General features: G+C 44.8%; 1 protein-coding gene across 3 annotated transcripts in view; it reads right to left on the minus strand.

Annotated features, from left to right (window-relative positions):
• PAPSS2 (3'-phosphoadenosine 5'-phosphosulfate synthase 2) overlaps window positions 1–23,032 on the minus strand; it is a 66,031-nt gene that overhangs the window by 19,698 nt on the left and 23,301 nt on the right. For 2 of the 3 annotated variants that reach the window (XM_039352006.1, XM_039352005.1), the window contains exons 2-8: window positions 18,124–18,238; window positions 6,363–6,598; window positions 5,662–5,800; window positions 4,606–4,724; window positions 4,373–4,486; window positions 2,925–3,036; window positions 1,542–1,571 (exon numbers count right to left, since the gene is read on the minus strand). In XM_039352006.1, the coding sequence (XP_039207940.1) occupies window positions 1,542–1,571; window positions 2,925–3,036; window positions 4,373–4,486; window positions 4,606–4,724; window positions 5,662–5,800; window positions 6,363–6,598; window positions 18,124–18,238 (865 nt within the window). The remainder of the gene's footprint in view (window positions 1–1,541; window positions 1,572–2,924; window positions 3,037–4,372; window positions 4,487–4,605; window positions 4,725–5,661; window positions 5,801–6,362; window positions 6,599–18,123; window positions 18,239–23,032) is intronic. The other variant, XM_039352007.1, reaches the window with a different exon arrangement.

Raw genomic sequence — 23,032 nt, forward strand, 5'->3', positions numbered from 1 at the left:
CAAACAGGAGCTGGCAATGTGAAACCAGGCCTCTGTGATGCCACTAGATGGCATCCACAGAGCACTATCCCCCAATTCAATTTTTTAAAAAGACCACTTACATAGGATCATGTGAGACTTTGGTCTTCTCTCATGATGTCTTGAGGTATCATAATCTTACTACATATGGGATGCTTTTTAAAATAGGGAAGACCTCCACGCTATTACATGGGATCATTCAATGGTGCATAGTGACTGAAATATTGCTCTATACAGGCCAGTGCAAAAGAAAAAAATATTGTGTGAGCTTTGAAATGTAAATAGGGCTTCTGAAAGTAGTTAACTGCAAGCATTTGCTGCTGGGAATCTCTCCATTCTAGTAGAGGGCTCTCAATTAATTCAGATACAGCTTGGATGCTTTGTAAAATGGGCTTGCTCTGCACATGTACAAGAGATATTAAAATAGTTACACCCAGAACAAAAAATCATAAATCGACGAATGTCCCTGGATGACCTTTCTTGTTTCTGAAGAATAATGGAAAAATTCCATAAACAGAAGTGACTTTCTGCTTCATAAAAGACACCTTTGAATCCAAGCCACTACTCGGTGGTCCTTGTGTTAAATTTCACCAACTACCAAATCTACAGATCATACTGTATCCATGCACAATCAGAAACTTTTCAAAAGTGGTTGTATTTATACTATGATTCAACCAGATGCACTTTTCTTTGTTTAACTTTTGCAACGGCATACTCTTATAAATGTTTTTTACAAACAAATTTTGGAGAGAAATTCAGAAAGACTGTGTTGTCATATATTCATTTTCATAAAACCAGGTTTTAAAAGATGATTAATATATTTGTCAGATGGGATATTCAGAAAGTCTTCCAAATGTGTAACCCTCAAGCCTAATACATCCTTCTGAGTCAGCCATGGCTGCTTTTTGAGACTTCCCATTCTTGCTATCGCTCTAGTAATCCTCTCCTAATAACTAAACTTCTGTTCCCCTAGAATATCACAATGGGCAACACTGTGTTAGGATGAAAAATTCTAGAAAGAAGATGATGATGATCACAAGATGCAATGGAAAGGAATGAAAATAATAGAAACAGAAAGAAATAGAAATAGAAACAGAAATAGGACTAGACTAGACTAGACTAGACTATTCTTTATTGGCCAACTGTGATTGAACACAGGCTATAGCTGGTAAGCTCCTTTGGGTTGGTGGTTGAGAAGTTGTGTGTATCCAATCTATTAAAGAAGAGGGAAAGAAGCAGGAGAAGAAAGAGAATACAGTACATAATATTGAGTGTACACACAGATCCATCAAAGTTAAGAAGCATTTTGCCATGATCTTCAATCAGGTATGAAACTAATTAAGAGTTGCCCTTTTCAAGTCGATTAAATGTTGGGAAAGCACAGTGTAACTGGTTGGATCATAAGAATACTCATTATGATTCTGGACTTCTATATCAAAATTTCATTTCAGCAAGATGCACAATCTGCCAATTAATCTTTTCAAATTATTTTCATAACATAGCAAAAACAACTGAATACATACCAAGCTTGAATATATCAATTTTACCCACTCCTGGCAAAATATAAATATAATTAATAACCATATTTTAATTGTTTTCCTTCTCAATCATAAATACCTTCCAAAATATCAAGATGACACTTAAATTCTAAACATGGTTTTCTACCATGATTGCATGATGAGGACCAATCTAGAAAGATGGATCCACAGGTAGATGGGCTCATGTGTATTAATGTTGTCTCATGCATATGAGAATATGGGCTGCATATTCTACACTTGAATGAGGCCTCTGGGGTTTTTCATTTAATTTCCCTAAGAACCATTGAAAGACAAGTAAAGTTGAAACATTATGCATCTTCTCGGCTTTCTAAAATTGGATCTTACCTACATCCTACCAAACTAGGATGTAGTCAAGATCTGACTTAGAGTAGATGCCAATTTTCACAGAATTAAAGATGGTATAAGAAGTCTCTGGTCCTTATATTGGCGTATCATTCCATTTTCACCTATGGTAGACAGGAGAAACATGATAGTGGGAAACAAAGCTCCAACAATGTGCTTGTTCAGTAAAATATTTCACATGCCTATTAAACTGTTTTCAAAGCTCTGTTTAAAACTATTTTTACTGCTTTATTAGTTTCTGACAACTGTTGATTATGCAAACTAAGCAGTCCAAGATCATTCAAGGAGATTCACACAAAAGGAGCAATCTGAATCTAAATAGCCCTGTAGCCAATAAAATTACTCTGTGGCCTTTAGGACCAGAGTGAATCCAGGATTTATTGACTTTGGCGTGCACATGATCTAGTATTTGACTTGATCTCATCTGGCAATTTACCTGTCTACAATCAGCATATTTCTCTAGTTTATTATGATTACAGGAAGTCCTCGACTTATAACAGTTCATTTAGTGACCATTCAAAATTACAAAGGCACTGAAAAAGTGACTTATGTCCATTTTTTACATGACCTTTGCAGCAGCCCCATGGTCATGGGATCAGAATTCAGATGCTTGGTAGCTGGTTCATACTTATGACCGTTGCTGTGCCCCAAGGTCATAAGTATGAACCTTGGGGCACCTTTTGCTTTCAACAAGCAAAATAAATGGGGAAGCCAGATTAATTTAACAACTATTACTAACTTATCAACTCCAGTGATTCACTTAACAACTGTGGCAAGAAAGACTGTAAAATGGGGCAAAACTCATTTAACAGATGTCTCACTTAACAACATAATTTTTGGCCTCAATTGTGATCATTAAGTCGAGGACTACCTGTACTGGCCTCAAAAGAAAAAAGGTACTAATTTCATTACACACTAATCAAAGAATATTCTTAATGAGAATTTGGTTCTTTCAAATAATTTTCCAAAAAGAATGTCTAACATATATGAATTAGTATATCATACCATTAAGCAAAGTGCCAAAATGGATAACTTGCAAATATTCTTTCTCCCGCATAAACCCTTTCAGTGGAGTGGCCCAACCTTCACTTAGGACTTGAACCCACTGTAGATCCAACTGGAAAATAAAGAGAGTATAGCATATGGCATCTGCACATAAAAATAAGGAGTAACTGTTTTCAGCATTTCAGTACAACAGTTTGAAAATAATGTTCTAATTAGCTATCAGACTATTCCCAATTAGGATCACTTAGATCGGGAGTCCCCAACCCTCAGGCCATGGACCCGCACCAGGCAGCAGTGTGCCAGAAACCGGGCCGCGCAAACAAGAAAAGCCCCATCTGCAGAATGCAGGCAGCATGTGAAACCACACACCCTCAGGTCCACGGAAAAACCTCTCTCTACGGAACCAGTGCCCAAAAGGTTGGAGGCTGCTGACTTAGATAAAATCAACAGTATTTCTTTCCAAAAAGAACATGGATATAATGTACCTACCACTTCTGAAAGTTATTCCTTATTCACAGGAAAATATTTGAAGACTCAGACTTAATGTATTGGGGCATTACTGTACTGGTTTAGTTGCTGAAATCCTTATTTGGTTAGCCTAGAAACCAAGCTAGCCTAGAAACCAGGAAATTGTTGAGTTCTAGACCTGCCTTAGTCATGAAAGCTACCCAAGTAACCTTGGGACAGTTACTCTCTCTCAGCCCAACTCACCTCACAGGGTAACTGTTGTGAGAAAAATAGAAGGAAGAAGTATTATATATCTTTGCCACCTCAAGTAATTTGTAATAATAATAAAGACAGGATATATATAAATAAATAAATAGTTTTCTGCTTTTAATCTCAGTAACACAATGAGAATTTTGCTTAGAAAAATTCATTCTCTTTGTTTGAAGCAGCTGTCAAGAGCCTGACAAAAGTTATAAAAAAATTCTGCAAAACCTTGGCATTTTATTTCCAGTAGATCCATAGTGATTTGAAGGCCAGCAGGACCAAAGAATATCTTTCTCTTAAATATACTATGCATATGTGTATAGATATTTCTCACTTACAAAGATACACTTCACTTTTAAGTTGTGCACAGGGAAACAAACCTTGTATATTTATTTTCTTCTAACAATGTCTTTTATCCTCATGTTACCATTGCTTTGACCCGAAAATCAGACGTCAGCCCTTTCTTCCATCATTAAGACCATTTTAACTGAATTTTTAAAATGGAAAAAGTGTTTTAAAAAAAATGAAATTTGAAACAGAAAGCTGATTCCCTACTAGAAAAGGCCAACAAAACAGTAATTTTTCCTTACTCTGCTCATCCTTAGTACTCTGAAGGTGGCAAATATGGCAGACTGGTTTGCTTAAACTTAAGAACGCCCAGGACAAGGTTTTTCTTGCCGTTTAGACAGTTAAGCAGATGGTTTTCCTATATCAGAATCACTGTACTTTTTTCTTACCTTGGTAATGTTTATAGATGGCAAAGTACCAGCTTTAGCCCAAGTTTGTTCCACTTTATTTTCAGGTACAAACAGCTCAAGCACATCTTTAATTGCAGTGGAAGGAACAATGCTCTAGTAGAGGAATAAAAAGATAAAGTCCTCTTGAGAAACATGGATTGGTTAGCACAAACCTGGAAAAAGTGAAGGTGCTAGATTAGGGTTTGTTATTGAAAACCAGGACATGATGATACCTGTTCTTGCAAGAGTTCCACAATAGCCTGGATGCATTCAGTCACTGAAAAAATGTTGGTTTTCAGCACAAGTTCAGGTGTTTCTGGTTTATCATACTCCGAATCAATTCCAGTGAATCCTAGAATAGTTGGATATTCATATGCGTAAGACAATAAGATTATGTTCAGACTTCAAATCAAAGATCAAATAGGACATCCATAAGAGCAATGGCTTTTGTGTCTTCAGTATCAACTGTTTTCAAAATCTCATCAGGTATTTCCCCATAATTTTTTTCCTAGCTAATATGGATTTACAGCTACCTGTTGGAGCCTCACTTGTCACCCGAATCACAGACTTGTTCAACTACATAGCTATTACCCAACCCTGTCATTCAAGTCAAATGACATGACAAATACAAGAGTTCACAAAGTTTTGATGCACTAGGACAGGGGTCGGCAATCTTAAACACGCAAAGAGCCACTTGGACTCGTTCCCAGAGAAAAGAAAACACTGGGAGCCGCAAAACTTGCACGCGTGAGAGTGGGGGGAGCTTGGTTAAGAGTTTAATTAAAAAGGAATAGAGGCTGCTGTCCATGAGTTCGTTCTCGTTCTCTCTCTCTCTCTCTCTCTCTCTCTCTCCTTCTCTTTTTCTCCCTCCCCCTCCCTCCCTCCCTTTCTCTCCCTCTCTCCGATCTTCTGCTCACCTGGCAAGCTGGCTTCACAACAAGCTGACACACATTCTTATTGGGCTGGGTCTCTCCTGCCCTTGGTCTGCCAGTCCTCTTCCCCCACTCAGTGTGTGTGTGTGTGTGTGTGTGTGTGTGTGAGAGAGAGAGAGAGAGAGAGAGCGAGCAAGAGAGAAGGGAAACACAAGTGCCTCTCTCTGTCTGTAAATGGCAGAGGAGGCTGGGAGCTGCAGGAGAAAGCTCAAAGAGCCAAATGCGTCTCTGGAGCTGCGGCTTGCCGACCCGTGCACTAGGACATTTGCAGATAAAAGCTTGTATTTAGGAGCAGGAATGTAAAGAAGGGAGATTATGTAGACAGTACATCCTACAGCCAGGGTAAAATGATCAAACCTTTGATTTCTCCAGCTCGTGCTTTTTTGTACAGGCCTTTCACATCCCTACTTTCACAGATATTGAGAGGTGCATCCACAAAAACCTCAAAGAAAGGAAGCCCAGCTGTCTCATGAATCTTCCGTGCATTCTCACGGTCCTGTAAAAAGCAGCAAAGTAACAATCAGTAATGTAAGTATTTTACTACTCTTCTTCTTCTTCTTACATCTGCTGTGCAGACATGAAGATATCTAAATAAACACAGAAAGAAATATGCAACAGGACGCTCAAGATGTTCTGGTTTTTCTCTGTGTCTCTCACACATATACACAGTTTTACCCATGTTTATTGGCCATATAGATAAAGGTCGGGTTACAGGGCTTAGAATCTTCTTTTTGCACAAACATTCCAATTCTACTAATGCATTTTTTAAAAACTGGCTTGAGCTAGAGAGAAAGAAATATCAGTACTGAGCAGAAGGACCGTAAAACAGCATCAAATTCCCACAAGTAAAATTTTGATTTATTGACTAATGTCAAGCTAATGAAAGATGAAGTTCAGTATTTCAGGAAAGTTTCCTACTGGAGAAAGCTGGATTTGAAGATATTAGAAAGAAGCATGCATAAGGATATTACATTTCCAAAGAGAAAAAGTTGTACAAGGAGACGGAATAAAAAAGTATTTTTTTTTAAAGGACAGAATAACTTTCCATGCAGGGTTACCTTTGCAAAAGGAGAAATGAAACTAGTAATGCAAACTAAGCCAGCATCTGCAAATAGTTTGGCAACTTCAGCAATACGGCGGATGTTTTCTTCTCGGTCATCAGCAGAGAAACCTAGATTCTTGTTGAGACCATGACGAATGTTGTCACCATCAAGAGAGTAGCAAGGGATGCCATATAACACAAGATATTCCTCAAGGGCAAACCCAATAGTTGTCTTACCGGCACCAGAAAGACCTGTTAATCATAGGTAAAATAAAAAAAAAATTAAAAGTCGTGGTGGTCACTAGACCTATTGAAGCAGTGATTCTCAACCTTCCTAATGCCGCGACCCTTTAATATAGCTCCTCATCTCGTGGTGACCCCCAACCCCCCATCCAGCTGGCCGGGGGGGGGGGGTATCAAAAACTTGACAAAAAAAAGAGGAAAAAATGGGAAAGTATAGGTAGTCCTCGACTTATAACAATTCGCTAGTAACTGTTAGAAGTTACAACAGCACTGAAAAAGCGAATTATGATCATTTTTCACACTTATGATTGTTGCAGGGTCATGTGATTTATACTCAGATGCTTGACAACTGATTCATACTTATGACATTCACAGTGTTCCATCATACTTATGACATTCACAGTGTTCCAGGGTCACGTGATCAATGGCCAGGGAGCGTGGCCAGCTGATCACTCAGGTTGCAGAGTGCCTGTGGGGGGGAATCTGTGGGTCTCTGGGATGGGACTGGGGTGGGTGCCTGCCTTCCTTCCCTCCCCTTGTCCCTTCCTTCCTTCTTTTCTTCCTTTCCTTCACCTCCCTTAGTCTCTTCCTCCTTCCCTCCCTCTCTCCCATTGTCCCTTCTTTCCTTTCTTTCCTTCATCTTAGTCTCTTCCTCCTTCCCACCCTCTCCCATTGTCCCTTCCTTCCTTCCTTCCTTCCTTCCTTCCTTCCTTCCTTCCTTCCTTCCTTCCTTCCTTTCCTTCCCCTTCCCTCCCTTAGTCTCTTCCTCCTTCCCTCCCTCTCTCCCGTTGTCCCTTCCTTCCTTCCTTCCTTTCCTTCCCCTCCCTTAGTCTCTTCCTCCTTCCCTCCCTCTCTCCCACTGTCCCTTCCTTCCTTTCCTTTCCTTCCTCTCCCTTAGTCTCTTCCTCTCCCTTAGTCTCTTCCTCCTTCCCTCCCTCTCCCATTGTCCCTTCCTTCCTTCCTTCTTTCCTTCCTTTCCTTCACCTCCTGCTTAGTCTCTTCCTCCTTCCCTCCCTCTCTCCCCTTGTCCCTTCCTTCCTTCCTTCCTTCCTTCCTTCCTTCCTTCCTTCCTTCCTTCCTTCCTTCCTCCCTCCCTTCCATTGTTCCTTCCTTCCTTCCCTCTCTCATTCTTCCTTACTTCCATCCCTCTTCGTTCCTTTCTTCCTCCCCCCCCCCCCATGCCCAGGAAGGGACAAGGGGAGGGGGATAGGCTGCCAGCATGGCTGGGGGCTTTGCTGCCGGCAAACCTGCCTCTGCACAGGTAGAGACAGGAAAGCTCTGCCCAGCTTCACTTGCTCAGCTTCGCCGAAAGATGTGCCGCTTGCTAAGTTAGCAGATCAGCGCCGGGCTACAGCTGATTTGTGCTTCTGCTAAATTAGCAAGTGGCTTGTTTTCTATCAAAGCTCCAGCAAGTTTGCTGGGCAGGAGCCAAGGAGAGCGGCTACAGCTGCAGAAGCGTAGATCAGCTGTAGAGGCTCGCCCCAATCCTGAACAAGAGGGAAGGAACGAAGGACGGAAGGGACAAGGGGAAAGAGCGAGGGAAGGAGGGACAAAGAGGGAGGTGAAGGAAAAGAAGGAAGGAAGGGACAATGGAAGAGGGAGGGAAGGAGGAAGAGACCAAGAGGGAGGGAAAGAAAGGAAGTTCCAGCCAGGAGAGGCTTGCCAGCCCGGCTGCCGAGAAACAGAAGAGCGCAAAGCCAAGGAGAAGAAGGTGGCAGTTTCCTCCCAAGGGGGGCTCCTTTTCTCCACCCCTCCCCTGGGTTTGTGGGGAATTTCTCATCACCAATGCTGACAGGTGCTGCTTCGAGCCTGCTGCGAGCTTTCTCACCCCCTTTGCTTCTCCCCCCCCCACTTTCATGAGGATTGTGGCGCCCTTGGGAACCCGATCAAAGCTTAGGAGAGGAGGAGGAGTCCCTTCCTCCTTCCCTCCCTCTCTCCCTGTCAAGCCCCGGTGGGCTCAACATGAACGGGCGGAGGAAGAGTCGAGGACGGGCAGGTGGCAAAGGAGACCTGCAGCCATCGCCAGACCTCCCGGCTGACAAGTGCAAGTTCGGGGGTTGCCAGCTGACGGGCGCAGGAGTTGGTTGCTGCGTGGCCTCCCCTTAGCTGGCCTGCGTACACGAGAAGAAGTCAATCCGGTTGCTGCACAATGAGTCTCTGGGGAGGACGGGGCCTTGCTTTGCGCCTGCACTCTTCATGCGCCCCCTGCAGGGCACATTTGGTAGAGTTCGTGCAGACTGCCGCCAAGCAGCATATTTTCTAGAAACAAGCGAGGTGGAGCAGAGGGGGGAAGGGAGAGAAGGCGGTTGACAAGCCCTGCCTAAGACCATCGGAAATATGTGTTTTCCGATGGTCTTAGGCGATCCCTGTGAAAGGCTCGTGCGACCCCCCCAAAGGGTCGCGACCCACAGGTTGAGAACCACTGTATTAAAGCTTTTGAAACAGTTTATACCTCCTGGAAGGGCAAACACAAATTGTAGCATTTCATAATTTAAAACAGACATGTCAAACATAAGGCCCGCAGGCTGAATACGGCCCGCCAAGGGCCCAAATTTGGCCCCTGGAGCTGTTCACAGAAATGGCAAGGAATCGGCCCCTGCTGCCCCAGCCCTAGCCCACCCCAACCTGGCTGGGCGATCTCCCGGCGCACACACAGGAAATGGTGAGCGCTCGGAGGCTGGTGGTGCGCAGGAGCAGCTGTAGCTCATTTGCCTCACCTTGCCTCACCTCGCCTCACCCGGCCTCACCCCACCCCTCCCAGCCTCGCCCGTCACGCTTTCACTGGGACTGCCCCACCCCCGAGTGGGAGAGCCACGGCCGACAGCTTCCTTCCTGAGCATGGAGGAAACAGAATGGGAGCTTTGGGATTCTGCATGCCAGCATGCAATAGGAGTTTGCAGGGGCTGTCAGGGGGACACAGCAAGTGAATGGCAGCAGTTTTCAGTTTCTGGAATGGGGGGGGGGGTGAAAGCAAAACTGACAGGCGTAGAGTCAATCCCGGCGTGGAAGCAACGGAGGGGAGGATGGACTGAAAGGAAGCCACTGCTCCACACGTGTTTTTTTTTAAGCTGCCAGAGGCTCCAGACAGAAGTTTCCCATTTTGACCACTTCCCCTATCGTTTCCTCCTGCTCCATGGCTCTCAGCTCACCTCTCCCAGAACCTGCACACGTGTTTGTGTGTGTGTGTGTGTGTGTGTGTGTGTGTGTGTGTGTGTGCACGCCCCACGCTTTGACATGGGGAGGAAAAGAGCGGGAGAGGAATGCTTCTTGCAGCCTGCCACGGGGCTGGGGGGGTGGGAGCTGAGGGGGGCAGGGCACAATGCAATTGGCAACACATTGAGAAAAAGAACTCCAAAAGGGGCGTTGTCTTACCTGAACGCCTTTTCTCAGCAGGATGATGTAGAGTCCAAATGGATGGGTTCTATGACGGCCTTCCTGCCTGGCAGACTGGGTAAAAACTTCGGCCACACCCCTTCCTTTGGGCGTGACCCCAGTTTTAACTTAGGCGAGAAACTTTGTTGGAATTAACATTGCAGCTCTTTATTATATCGTTATTCTCTCCCTGCCTAGACCTATCCTCTGGGTGGGCTTGGACTCTACATCATCCTGCTGAGAAAAGGCGTTCAGGTAAGACAACGCCCCTTCTCCAGCAGGATGGCTGTAGAGTCCAAATGGATGGGACATACCAAAGCCCTCATGTCCCCCTGGGAGGGAATGTCTAGGCTACCGAACTCTGAGCAGATACGACTTGTTGAAGAACTCTTCTGCCAAAAGCCGCGTCTGCTGCTGCTAGGGAATCTAAACGGTAATGTCGAATGAAAACCGAAGGTGAGGACCAGGTTGCGGCCCTGCAAATCTCTTCCACCGGAGCTTGTGTTAGCCACGCCGCAGATGTGGCTGCGCTCCGAGTTGAGTGGGCAGTCACCTGAGTGGGTGCTGGCAAATCCTGTGAGACGTATGCCTGTGCTATGCAGGCTCTGATCCACCTGCCTATGGTGGAAGGAGATACCTTCTTTCCCATAGTTGCTGGTTGAAAGGACACAAATAATGCTTCAGTCTTTCGGAAAGCCGAGGTGCGTTTCACGTAGAAACACAGCGCTCTCCGCACGTCTAGCTTGTGCCATCTGTGTTCTAGCCTATGTTTGGGTCTTGGACAGAAATCAGGAAGCGTAAGTTCCTGAGACCTGTGAAAGATGCTATTTACCTTCGGAATGAAGGTCGGGTCTGGTCTAAGAACAACCCTGTCTTTGAAGAAGGTACACAGATCCTTCCTTACTGACAGTGCTGCAAGTTCTGAGATTCTCCTTGCTGAAGTGATTGCCACAAGGAAAGATACCTTCAGTGATAGGTGATGGAGTGAGCATGTTTCAAGAGGCTCGAAGGGTGCTGATGTCAAGGCTAGAAGGACCTTAGGCAGGTTCCAGGACGGGTACCTGTGTATGACTGGGGGCTTTGTGTTAGATGCCCCTTTTAAGAAAGCACTAATCGCTGGATGTTGTGCTAGAGAAGTTAAGTTGTCGCAGGAGAGTACAGTTGAGAGGGCCGATATCTGTCTGCGGATGGTATTGACTGACAGGCCCTTATTAAGACCCTCCAATAGGTAATCTAGGATATTAGGGATAGATACTGTGGTCGGGTCTAGGTGAAGCGAAGCGCACCACCTACAAAATCCCTTCCATGTAGCGTCGTAAATCCTATTAGTGGACGCTCTTCGTGATGCCTGTATGATCGATATCACCCCTGCCGAATAAGATTGTTTAGTTAAGCTTTGCCGCTCAAATGCCAAGCGGCTAGATGTAGCCACTGGGGATCTGGGTGTACAAGCTTGCCCTGACTGAGTTTTACCCTGTCCGGGGGAATCCTCCACGGAGGTGATATCGAAAGGTCCACGAGGTCGGCAAACCACGGGCGCCGTGGCCAGTGAGGGGCAATGCAGACCATCTCTGCGCCCTCCAGGATCATCTTGCGTATGGTCGCCGGTATTAAAGGCAGCGGTGGGAAGGCGTACAGGAGTTGCGCCGGCCACCGGCACCTGAGAGCATCCGTTCCCTCCGATCCCGGGGACGGGAATCTGGAGAAGAACCTGGGGAGTTGTGTGTTCTTGTGGTTGGCAAATAGATCTAGGTGCGGTTGTCCGAACCTCCAGGAGATCTCCTCGAAGAGAACCGGGTCCAGACGCCATTCCGACTGGTCCACCTTGGCTCTGCTCAGGGAGTCTGCCTGGGTGTTTGTCTCCCCTGAGATGTGTTCCGCTCTGATGGAACTCACATTGGTTTCTGCCCATCGGGCCAGCGCCAATGCTTCCTTCATTAGTTCCACTGATCTCGTTCCTCCCTCCTTGTTTACATGTGCCTTGGCTGCTACATTGTCTGTAAGCACGAGGACGTGCCTCCTCGTTACTAGGTGAGAGAAATGACGGAGGGCCAGGTGTATGGCCCGGAGCTCTAGCCAGTTGATGCTGTGTGACAGGTCCTTCTGTCCCCACTGGCCCTGTGCTATCTGGGTTCCCAGGTGGGCCCCCCATCCGAACAGGCTCGCATCTGTCGTGAGTGTGACCCTGTTTGGTTCCCTGAATATGCTCCCCTTGAGTGTCGTGGGGGATAGCCACCATTTTAGTGATTTCATCACCTGTGCTGGTACCAGCACCCTCTTGCTGGAGGTGCTGAGGTTCCTCCTCTGGTAGGGTAGGAGGAACCACTGCAACTCCCTCGAGTGGAGCCTTGCCCATGGGATGATGCCCATGCAAGATATCATCTTCCCCAGGAGCTTCGAGAGTTGTAGCAAGGGCACTCTCCTGATCTTTTGAATTTGGTGAATTAGCTTGGATATGCTGATCAGTCGCTCCTGGGAAAGGTATACCCTGCACTGTGACGTGTCTATCACCGCGCCCAGGTGTTGCAGTCTCCTTGAGGGAGTGAGGTGGCTCTTGTTTAGATTGACCGAGAATCCGTGCCCCTGTAGGGTTCGGATCGTGGTCTCGAGATCTGCCCTTGCTTGCTCCCGAGATCTGGATTGAATCAAGATGTCGTCCAGATAAAACTGAACGCGAACCGGGATCAACCTGAGATGGGCCGCTATTACAGCTAGGATCTTGGTGAATACCCTTGGTGCTGATGATAGTCCGAAGGGTAATGCCCTGTATTGGTAATGTCGACCCGCGTAGGTAAATCTGAGGAATTTCCGGTAACTGGGATGAATGGGGATGTGTAGGTACGCCTCTGTGAGATCTATTGAAGATAATAGATCGTCTTCCCTGACGCTGGCTAGGATGGATTTCAAGGAGTGCATCTTGAACCTCCTGTACTTTATGAAATAGTTCAGGCCCTTCAGGTCCAAGATTGCTCTCCACCCTCCTGATGTCTTTGGGATGACGAAGAGGATAGAATAAAATCCTCTTCCCTCCTCCTCCTTTGGTACCCTCTCTATGGCCTGGATTGACAGGAGGTGGGCTATGGCCGAAGTTATCAGCCTCGTCTTGTGTGCTCTTCTGGAGATGGGACATCTGATGAACCGGTTTGGTGGGGGAGAACAGAAGTCTAAGGTCAGGCCATGCCTGATCGTTTCCAGGACCCAGGCGTCGGTCGTGGTCTGCTCCCAGACCTCGATGAAATTTCCTAACCGACCCCCAATGGGAGTGTCCTGTTTGGCGTCACTTGGTACGCTTAAAGGATCTGCCTCCCGCTCCCCTGTATGGGCGTCTGGACTGGAACTGGCCCCTGGCTCCCGGGCTCTGGCGATCCTGGGTTCGATCCTGTCTGGGGTAGAAGGATCGTGAGCCTCTGGGCCAGTCCCAGGATTGCCCTGATCGAAAGGGCTGTCTCCATTCCCAGGGGCTTCCTGGGCGGGAGCCCTGTCTCCGGAAGTCCTGACTGCCTCTCCTGTCTAACTTCTTTGATGGATGTACCAGGATTTTTTTCTTGTCTCTGCCTTCGCTGACATGTGGGTCCAGAATGGAGCCAAATAGGGCTACTCCACTGTATTTGGACGTCGAAAGACGCCATTTGGACCTCAGGTCTGTCTTCCAGTTTTTGAGCCATAGTAGCCTACGTGAGGCCACTGTGGCCGCAATGGATCTAGCCGCATACTTTGTTGCGTACAGTGAAGCGTCAGAGACAAATTGCGAGGCCGCGAGGAGCTTGGCCAATGTTTGGTGTACTCTGACCTGGTCTGGAGGCACCGTGCCTTGCAGTTCCCTCAGCCACATGATACTGGCCCTCGCGAAGAATGATGATGAGGTGGCTGCTCTGGCCGCCCAGGCTGCAGCCATATGGGAACGCCGGAGGGAGTGTTCAAATTTCTTCTCCTCAGGTCTCAAGACCTCCGCCATGTCTCCTGGAATCGCGGAGGTAGAAAATAATGAGATTAAGGGGTTATCTACAGCAGGAACCTCTAACATGTTAGAGAAGGAGGGAGATAGATTGAAAAGCTTCCTTTCCGCGCTGTTAGGTGTCGGTGGGCTTGCAAGTGAGGACCATTGTTCCTCCAGCGTGGTCATAAAGACCTCCGCACATGGAATGTACTTATCTTGTGGAACCTTTTTGGCAAACAGAGGATTGGCCTCCTTGCTTGATGAGGGCTTCTCATCCTGTACTGATGTTAGGTTGACTGTGGAAACTGCCTTTATCAGGAGTGATTTTAGGAGCGCTGGGTTAAAGAGGCCAGAGCTCGTCGCCTGCTCAGGTGCAGTCTCCTCGTCCTCCGAGAGGGGCATGTCTGACATGTCAAGGTCCACTGAGTCACCCTCTCCCAGTTGAGAGGAAGTTTCAGAGGTACTGGTAGGGGGTGGCCTAGCCCGACCCTTACGGGGTGTGTGAAAGGCCACTTGCCCCTTAGAAGCCATGAACTGGGAGAATGCATCCTGCATGAATGCATGAAATTGTGCCGACCATATGTTCTCCTGCGCCTTGTCGCTGGAGTGAGGCGCTGGAGTGTGGTCGGGTGAAGAAGCTGGTGAGGAAGGATTGGAGGAATCTAACTGCTCAGTTTCCCCAGGAGGAGACCAAGTCTTGAGCACTTCCTCGGCAGTAGGCTCTGTGCTGGGCGCCACCGCTGGGACAGGGGAAACCAAATCTGTCCCATTGGCATTGGTTCTCTGTGCCCTGCTAATTTGTCTTTCTAAAGCCAAATGTCTCCTCAAAGCCTCTCGCTCAGCCGTTTTAGACTGTCCCTTCTGAGAAAGGTGCTTTGTTTTAGCTTTCTTCTTCCCCCCCACCTCTGACTCAGAAGATCTGCGTTTTTGTTGTTGCTGTGGGGGGGACAATTGAGGGACCTGTGTGACTGAATACGAGACATTGTCTGCCATTGTGCCAGACACCCCGAGTAGGTAATGCCTGGAGTGGGGGAATGAGGTACGCAGATCAGATGCAGATGCTTGGGGCTGTGCCCTCTTCTGCCTATACAGACAATGGCCGGACAGACAGGATTCTTTGGACAGAAGATCCTGCAAGGCAGTGACTAAAGGTCACTATAGGAACAGTCAGGGAAAAATATTCCTCCTCACCTCCTCACCTAGTCCAGACAAGAGCAGTTTATATCTCTCTCTCCCCCAGTCTGTGGCTGTAGCAGCAGACCACGATCAAAACGGATCTCTTCCTTTTCCCTCTTCCTTCCTCTTGCCTTATTTTCTTGAGGAACCTCAGATCCTTACCTAAGGGGATCCCTTCTTTGCTTGCAGGGAAAAGGAGTCCGGGTGGTAGCCCCACCCCCAAGGGAAAATGCAGCGGGAATCCGCTTGTTCAAAATGGCGAATGGGAGGAAGCCACGCCTCCCAAAGATAGCCCGGGAAGCCACGCGGTTTAAACAATGGCGGATCTTTGAATTCAGTAGTAAGGGAGACTCCTTTGGTTTTAAGGGGCTGCGCCTCTCCTCTGAGGGAAGGAAAATAGCGTTAAGGCTCTGTCCTAGTCAGGGCTGCTTTTCGCGCCGCTCAGCTGATCGATGCCGAGCAGCGCCGCAGTTTGCCGCTTCCCGCGCGGCTCAGCTGTTTCGCGCTGAGCGGCGCCTCAGTTCTGTCGGCCGAGCCGAGCCGGCCACTCAGCTGTTTGTCGGATCGGAGGGCGACGAACAACCCGGTGGGATCCCCGCGCCAAACAGCTGCTCGGCGGGCCGGATATCGACGAGCGATCCGGCCCCGTTCCAAGCCTCCCCTGCTAGCCGCCCTGACGCCCCACTCACAACTCTGCCGATCCTGGCTGTGCCTTTTAAGTTCTATCAGCTGCCAGAGAGCTTTTCATTCAAATGGAAGGAAGAGGCTTCTTTCCCCTTTTCTTTTGGGATAAATTCCTATTGTTCTGAGAGCTGCTTCTCGCACGTCTACCAGGCTTCGAGACTGAGTTAAAACTGGGGTCACGCCCAAAGGAAGGGGTGTGGCCGAAGTTTTTACCCAGTCTGCCAGGCAGGAAGACCGTCATAGAACCCATCCATTTGGACTCTACAGCCATCCTGCTGGAGAAAACCAGCTTTCATTAGTTTGCAGCCTGCCATTGCAGAAGGTCTCTGTTGAGGGTGCGGGGCTGCAAGGGATGAGAGAAACACACACACCTTCATGTGCACTCTCTCTCTCTCTCACACACACACACAGTGTGTGTGTGATTGTGTTTGTGTGTGTCTGGGAGAGGTGGGCTAAGCCACGCAGAGGCAATGACGGGGAGGGGAAGCCTTTGCCACAGCTGGCTGCCTGTTGCCACCTTTGCCTGGAGCCTCTGGCAGCTTAAAAAAAAAGGAAGGGAGGGAGGGAGGGAGGGAGGGGCAATTTGGTTGGAAATGCCCCAGTTCAAAGGAGAAAGCTATTTTGTGTTCTGTTTTGTCACAGACAGAACTTTGTTAGCAATCCAAGTTAATATAAGTATTCTTGAATTGTGAGCTCTTAGGAAAGTATCCCCTCCTTGTATGTTGCAAACAGCCATTTCCAGTGGGGAAAAATATTTTCCTCTGGTATATTTTCAGTCTGAATTAGACCAAGGCAGGCTCCTACAGGAGAGCCTTTTTAAGGATTATGTATTAATAGAAAAACAACTAACCTACCTCTGCTCATGAAAGCTAAAGCTGTTGCACATAAAAAACAGAGGAGCTCTGATTAACTATCACCGCCACCATTTTGACACTTTTGCTGTACTGTTATCTGTGGACATCCCCACTAAATGCAAGCACGAGATAAACTGAGCCTGGTTTGTTCTCGGTTTTTACAAACTACAAGCAAAAGTGGCATTTGATCACAAGGCAAGAAAGCATAGAGAAATGTTTCCCCTTTTGCATTTGAGCATCCAAGAAGGGACAGGAAAGGAGAAAGGAAAGAGGAAAGACAAAGAAAAAAGAAGGAAAGAGGGGAAGAGACTAAGAAAGGAAAAAGAAGGAAAGAGAAGGAAGGAAGAAAGGAGAATAAAGAGAGAAGGAAAAAGAAGAAAAGGGAAGAAGGAAGAAAAGGAGGGAGGGGATTACAACGAGAGAGAGGGAGGGTCTGAGGGAAGTGCTATCTTAGCATTTGGCCACCAGCAGCCCTGCTGCCCTTTTGCCATCTCCTTGTCTCCTCATCTTGATCTCTCCTGGTGGTCTCCCATCCTATTGCTGAGGATACTTTAGTTACAAAGCCAGGTTTCCTCATATGGAGAGAGAGTGGGCCTCCCTCTGACCCACATACTTTGCCCTTCCACACACATCATGGCCAAGGAGAGCAAAAACAGCAACAGCAGCTTTGAGGAGGAGATAAGTGCAGCAGGGCGCCCTCTTGGGATAGAAGGGCTGGGCTGGGCTGTGGGGTCCCAGTGCCCTGGGAGCTCGAGGACCAGGCTGGATCCCCCCAGCCCCACCCAGACCACACAGGTGTCCCCCAATACAAGTGATGTTGAGCTGGCCATGCCCACCCTGACCACACCCACCCAACCCCCTGAGGTCAACCACAACCCTGATGTGGCCCTCAGTGAAATTGAGTTTGATACCCCTGATTTAAAACATGTTAAGCATGTTATGAACAAATTAACATGTGTGATTTATGGAATGAATTTTATTGTGTCCTCTGCAGAACTGAACAATTAATAAAATTTATCACATAAATCACACATAATCCATTTTATGTTAATTTGTCCATATATTCCACAGAGTTATAAGGTTATGTATTTATGAACTTTGCATCTCATTATAACTTCTACATCTGAGTAGCCAAAATCTAGAAAAACCATCAGGTGGCAATTAACAGATCCAGAAAATTCTATCTTTTGCTATCCTCTAGCAACAGAGGTCCCCAATCCCCGGTCCGTGGACCAGTACCGGTCCCTGGCATGCCAGAAACTGGTCCGCACAAACAAGCAAAGCCCCATCCACGGGATGCAGGCAGCACACAAAACCATGCACCCTCCGGTCCGCAGAAAAACCTCTCTCCACAGAACCGGTCCCTGGTGCCCAAAAGGTTGGCGACCTCTGCTCTAGCAGTCATCTGGATTTCTGCAGATCAATTTGGCAGCCTTTTTTCCCCTCTAATGCAACAGAAATAAAAGCTTTCCCTGGATGTTAATTTCCTGAGCTAGGAGGGAACACAATACCTGTGAGCCATACTGTGCAGCCACGAAATCCACCTTTTGTACCCAAAACTTGTCCTCTCTTGTTTCTGCTAACGTGATGGGCTTGGTACACCACATTGGTAGACCTTTGGAGGTTCTGAGTATATAAACAACATAAAAAATGTTGGTTTAGTAGCAAAATACAGTAAAAGAGCAAATTCCAGTATTACATGTTACAAAGCAGCACCCCATTATTCAAGCCTCACAGAAACGTACACCTGTATTCTAATATGCATACATGCATCTACGTGTTCCTCATGTCTTTCTCTTCAGAAGTGTTTGCCTAAGAAAACTTTTCTTTAGGGTAAGGATTTCACTTGTTCTGAGTTAGTAATAAAGGGACAGAGGACCCCTTCGAGGAACAACAAATTTCACAGAAGACTCAGAAGCTGGCCCATTAGCTTAAGTGTAGTTTACAGCTCTCCATGCCTGCAATGTCAACAATCGGGGGGAGGATTTAGGTAGAAATAAGGACATTGAACAGGTGGCAGGAATTGGATGAATTTTCAACACCCTGAAAAAGGGAATGGAGAAGGTAAGATGGAAAGGGAACAAAAAATTATGGAATCAAAGTCAGCCCTGGTCATTGCCATCAGGTTTCGCCTGTTGAAGAAACTGGTCAAAATATGTAGTAATGGAAGGATCTTTTTTTTTTAAAGTCAAAAATATCTGATGGAGACAGAAATGTTTCTCATCCTTACTGGAGAGGTCCCCAACCTTTCTGGCTCTATGGACCCCTGGCAGGGCTGACAGTGGCAGCAGTGGGAGGGGGGCAGCAATGGTTTCATGCACGCAGTCTAGATCCCGTGCATGCACAAAGGAAACTTTGCACACTCACCCACCGCCTGTGCGGCCTGGTTCCCATTAGGCCATGGACTGGTATTGATCCAGGGACTGGGCAATGGGAACCCCTGTCCTTATTGTATTTCCACTTTGACTTCAAGCTTTTAAAACACTTGGATAGAACATTAAGATCGTTCTTTTTCTTATAGAATAGTAAACCACACTGGATATAGTTGAACTGACATTGATACAATTTTGCATAGGATTATACTGTCAAATGCATCATTCTTACTAAATAATAAATCCAAGACTTAACAGCTGTCGATAAAAAAGACAAAAAAGTCTGGATAGAGGATGTTGCAGAACCTGGAGACATCAGCATAGAAGAGAAAAAAAAATGGAGAAAATTACAAAGAGCTGCAAATAGAAATAGAATGACTGTGGTGAAAGAAAGCAAAGATAGTAGCAATAGTACCCTTTCCTAACTTCTTTTTTATTAGTTTATAGTATAAAATACAAAAAAAATAATAGAAAAAAATAGGGGAGGGAAAAGGGAAAGGAGAGGGTAGAAAAGAAGGGAAAAAAGAAAGAAAAGGCATTGACTTGCGACTCCCTTTGGTGCAATAAAATAAAATAATAACATCAAACCTCAACTTTTTACTTTTACATAATAGTATAAACTAGCCATTTCTATATCAACAAATCTATCTAATTGGTAAAACCAAAAATCAAAGTTCCATTTTTTCCCACCTGAAGCACAAAGTCCAAGTAGAAACAAAAGTAGTTATTTTTTTTTTCTTTCAACAAAGCAGTCAATTTAGCCATCTCTACTAACTCCATCAACTTTTGCAGCCATTTGTCCATTGTGGGGAACAAAGTATCCTTCCATTTTTGTGCATAAAGTAATGTTAAATCAAATTCTTAAAGTGAATATAAAGATAAAACCAGAAAATTTTCTTTTGGGTTTAATGGAAAAAGACTTGGAAAAAATTTTTGGAACTTTAATGGTAGTAGCAATATCATTTTGCATGCAATCCCAAAACATCTGGAGCACCATATGAATACCACTGGCATTGACAAAATAACTGTCAGTCAATTGCAAAGGGCAGCTTTACTTGGAACAACTAAAATCTTGCAACAATACCTTTTTAAAACCATCAAACATCATCTGCTTGTCCCAGGCCCCTGCAAAGGACCCAATAGGGGTAAAAACATCAAATCCAATCTAAATATCTCCCTGACTTTGCAACAAAGTTAAATAAATATTATTATAAGTACTATCCTCATTAACTCTTACAGCTATAGTAGAAAGTAGGTAAATATTTTGATTCCCATATTGAAGGGTGCAAAGAGAAAATATGGCTCTTCTAGATGACCTAAAGAGATTTATCCGAGAAGAGAAAAATTGAACAGAGGTTTTCATCTCTCATGTTCTGCTTCCCCAGTACTCCAAATCTTCTTGGTTTGGAACCCAAATCCAGTTCTTATCCTCTTCCAAGCAGTTTGCCCGGGGAGATTGCAGTATTGCTCAAGATATGAGTGGACTCTGTATGTTATTGGAACCCCTTGCCTTGCAGAAATTCCATCTGAGTCCAGAATCCCTTTTTGACCTGTTCTCTCCCCCAACCCCCCCCCCCCGTTTAGCTGAATCATTCTTAAAGAGACAGAACTCCTTAATGACTGCATTTTAAGCACTGTGACTCCATAGCCCTAATTTATTCCTCTCCTCCCCCCTAATGTCTTGGAATCAATTGCCATCAATAATGCCAAGAATCAGAATGCTGTTTAGGTTTTTTCATGTTTGTTTTTCGTGGACAGATTAACATTTTTATGTGGCTTTAGATTTTCTAAATATGCCTGGGAAGTCCGATTTCAAACAACATCTAAAGCACAGTCAACTTTATTTCTGAGTAAGAATTCTATAAAAGAATTTTAAGTATGAATCTTATTATGATTGTACTATAACCTTAAAACAACAAAAGTCTGTTCTACCAGTGGAGAAATGCTTCTGAAGACTGACAGAAGAAAAAACTATTTAGCAATTTATAATCAAAACCTAGCTTTATATTTTTAAAATAATTTTATTAAGCTTATCAAAATATACAGTACAAATGAAAATGAAAGTAGTGGGGAAATGGGGGAGGGAAAAGGGGAGAGAAAGAATGGTAGGGCCAAGAGGAAAAAGAAAAGAAAAGCTTTGACTCTCAGGTCTTTTTTAGCATAGTAGAATAAAATAAAATTACAACCTCAACTTTTTACTTTTACATACTTAATATGGATTAGCCATTTCTATGACAACAAACTTATCAGCAAAACCCAAAGTCAAAGTTTCATTCATTTCCCTTGTCAAGCATAAAATCCAGAAGTGATTTCCAAGCAGAAACCAAGTTGGATCTAGTCTTTTTTTTTTTATTAGAACAATTGATTTAGCCATCCCTGTTAGATCTGCCACTTTTTCCATCCATTGTGGGAATTAAAGTATCTTTCCATTTTTGTGCATAAATCATTGTTGCTGCTGTCAAGTATTATATAACAAAAAGGTTCCAGATTTTTTTAAGTTCTTTGTCCTTTAAATCTAAAAGCTTCTGATTTAATTTTTATATTCACTTTAAGAATCTTCTGCATTAAAATATGAATCTTACCACAGTATTTCTTTGCTAAAACCTACCTTTATATTATTACTAAAAGTAAAAGTTGTTATGCAAGCATTAGATTGTGAAATAGCAGGATGTGTATTGTAGCCTTGAGGTTTTTTAATGGCACATCTGTATTCCAGACGAAAGAGTTTGGATGAAACATAGGTGGGGGTTATAAATCTCAGATTTCCCAATTAATATAACCAAAAGTTAATTGGGAGTCAGGGAATTACAGTCCCAACACATCTGGAGACAATGAGATTGGGAAAATCTGATAGGACGTTTTGTGTCAGAACAGAACATGGAACAAGATGTTCTGTTTGAACTTTCCCAAATGAGCAGCAGCAAATCTTTCAACAGTGTAGAATTGCTAGGTTATTCTGTCCTCTCTCCAGTTCCACAGGGCCTCTTTGTCATCTACAGAAAGCGAACAGCTTCTACAGAAACCTCATAGTTTCAGCTAAGATTACACATCACTGCCAAATCAGACAGGATTTCATTCAATATAGTTTGAGCAAACAGTAGGGAAACTATTTTACCCACTGGTATGAATCTTAGCACTTTCCTCTTATTAATGTTGGCACTGTTATACCAAACTTTCTTTCTACAAACATGGAACATTGGATGTCTCATAAGAAAATTAACCCAACCGTTATCCTCAAACAACCAGTGATTCAGCATAGACTAGACTGATACTTCATTTTGCATCTGCAAGCTGAACAAAATTATACTTTTTAGTGAACTTATTTTTCAACCAATCAGGTTGTGAAATCTAGGAAAGTTTACTTCAGTATTTTTAGCTCTTTCATCTGTGAAACTAGAAAACTTTAATAAGAATTACAACCAAGCATTTAAATATTTATCAAAACTGCATTCAGAATAATTACATAATTTTTTTAAATTATATTAGGATCATTTCTGCTTTTATAACAACAGCTTTATAATAACACCAGGCCACAATTAAAATGACATAAGGCCTTTCTGCATTATTATTACCTTGGTACAATGGTAGTTGGAAGACTCTAGAAGACATGACAAAGGGCTAGTCTAGTGCAAGACAACTATAATGAAAAAGGTTATCACAAAGGACGAAGAAGCAGATATGTGACAAAGCAGATATTAATTTCTTAATGGAAGCAGAGGTTTGACAACAGAATCAGCTATCAAAAAAAGGTAGATGATCTCTTCTTTGCTAGATGCATTAAATGCCATTCCTGAACTCAGTAAAGGTTGGATACCCATTTTGGCAGGGGAATTCTGGGAACTGAAGTCCATATATCTAAAAGTTGCTAAGTTTGAGAAACTGAGAACAATCTGCTCTGGTTTCCAATTAATTTGTGAGAACAAAGCAAGCTGGGAATTCTCAGAGTTAGAGTCCCAATTCACAGAATTCCATGTTGGAAAGGGCTGGATTAGGGGAAACAATAAAATAAAAAAATCATGATCTCAGTAATGTTACATTGTGTGCTATA

The sequence above is a fragment of the Crotalus tigris genome, unplaced genomic scaffold (assembly GCF_016545835.1).
Source record: "Crotalus tigris isolate CLP2741 ecotype Arizona unplaced genomic scaffold, ASM1654583v1 scf7180000018396.560290, whole genome shotgun sequence".
In the NCBI taxonomy this organism is placed as follows: Eukaryota; Metazoa; Chordata; class Lepidosauria; order Squamata; family Viperidae; genus Crotalus; species Crotalus tigris.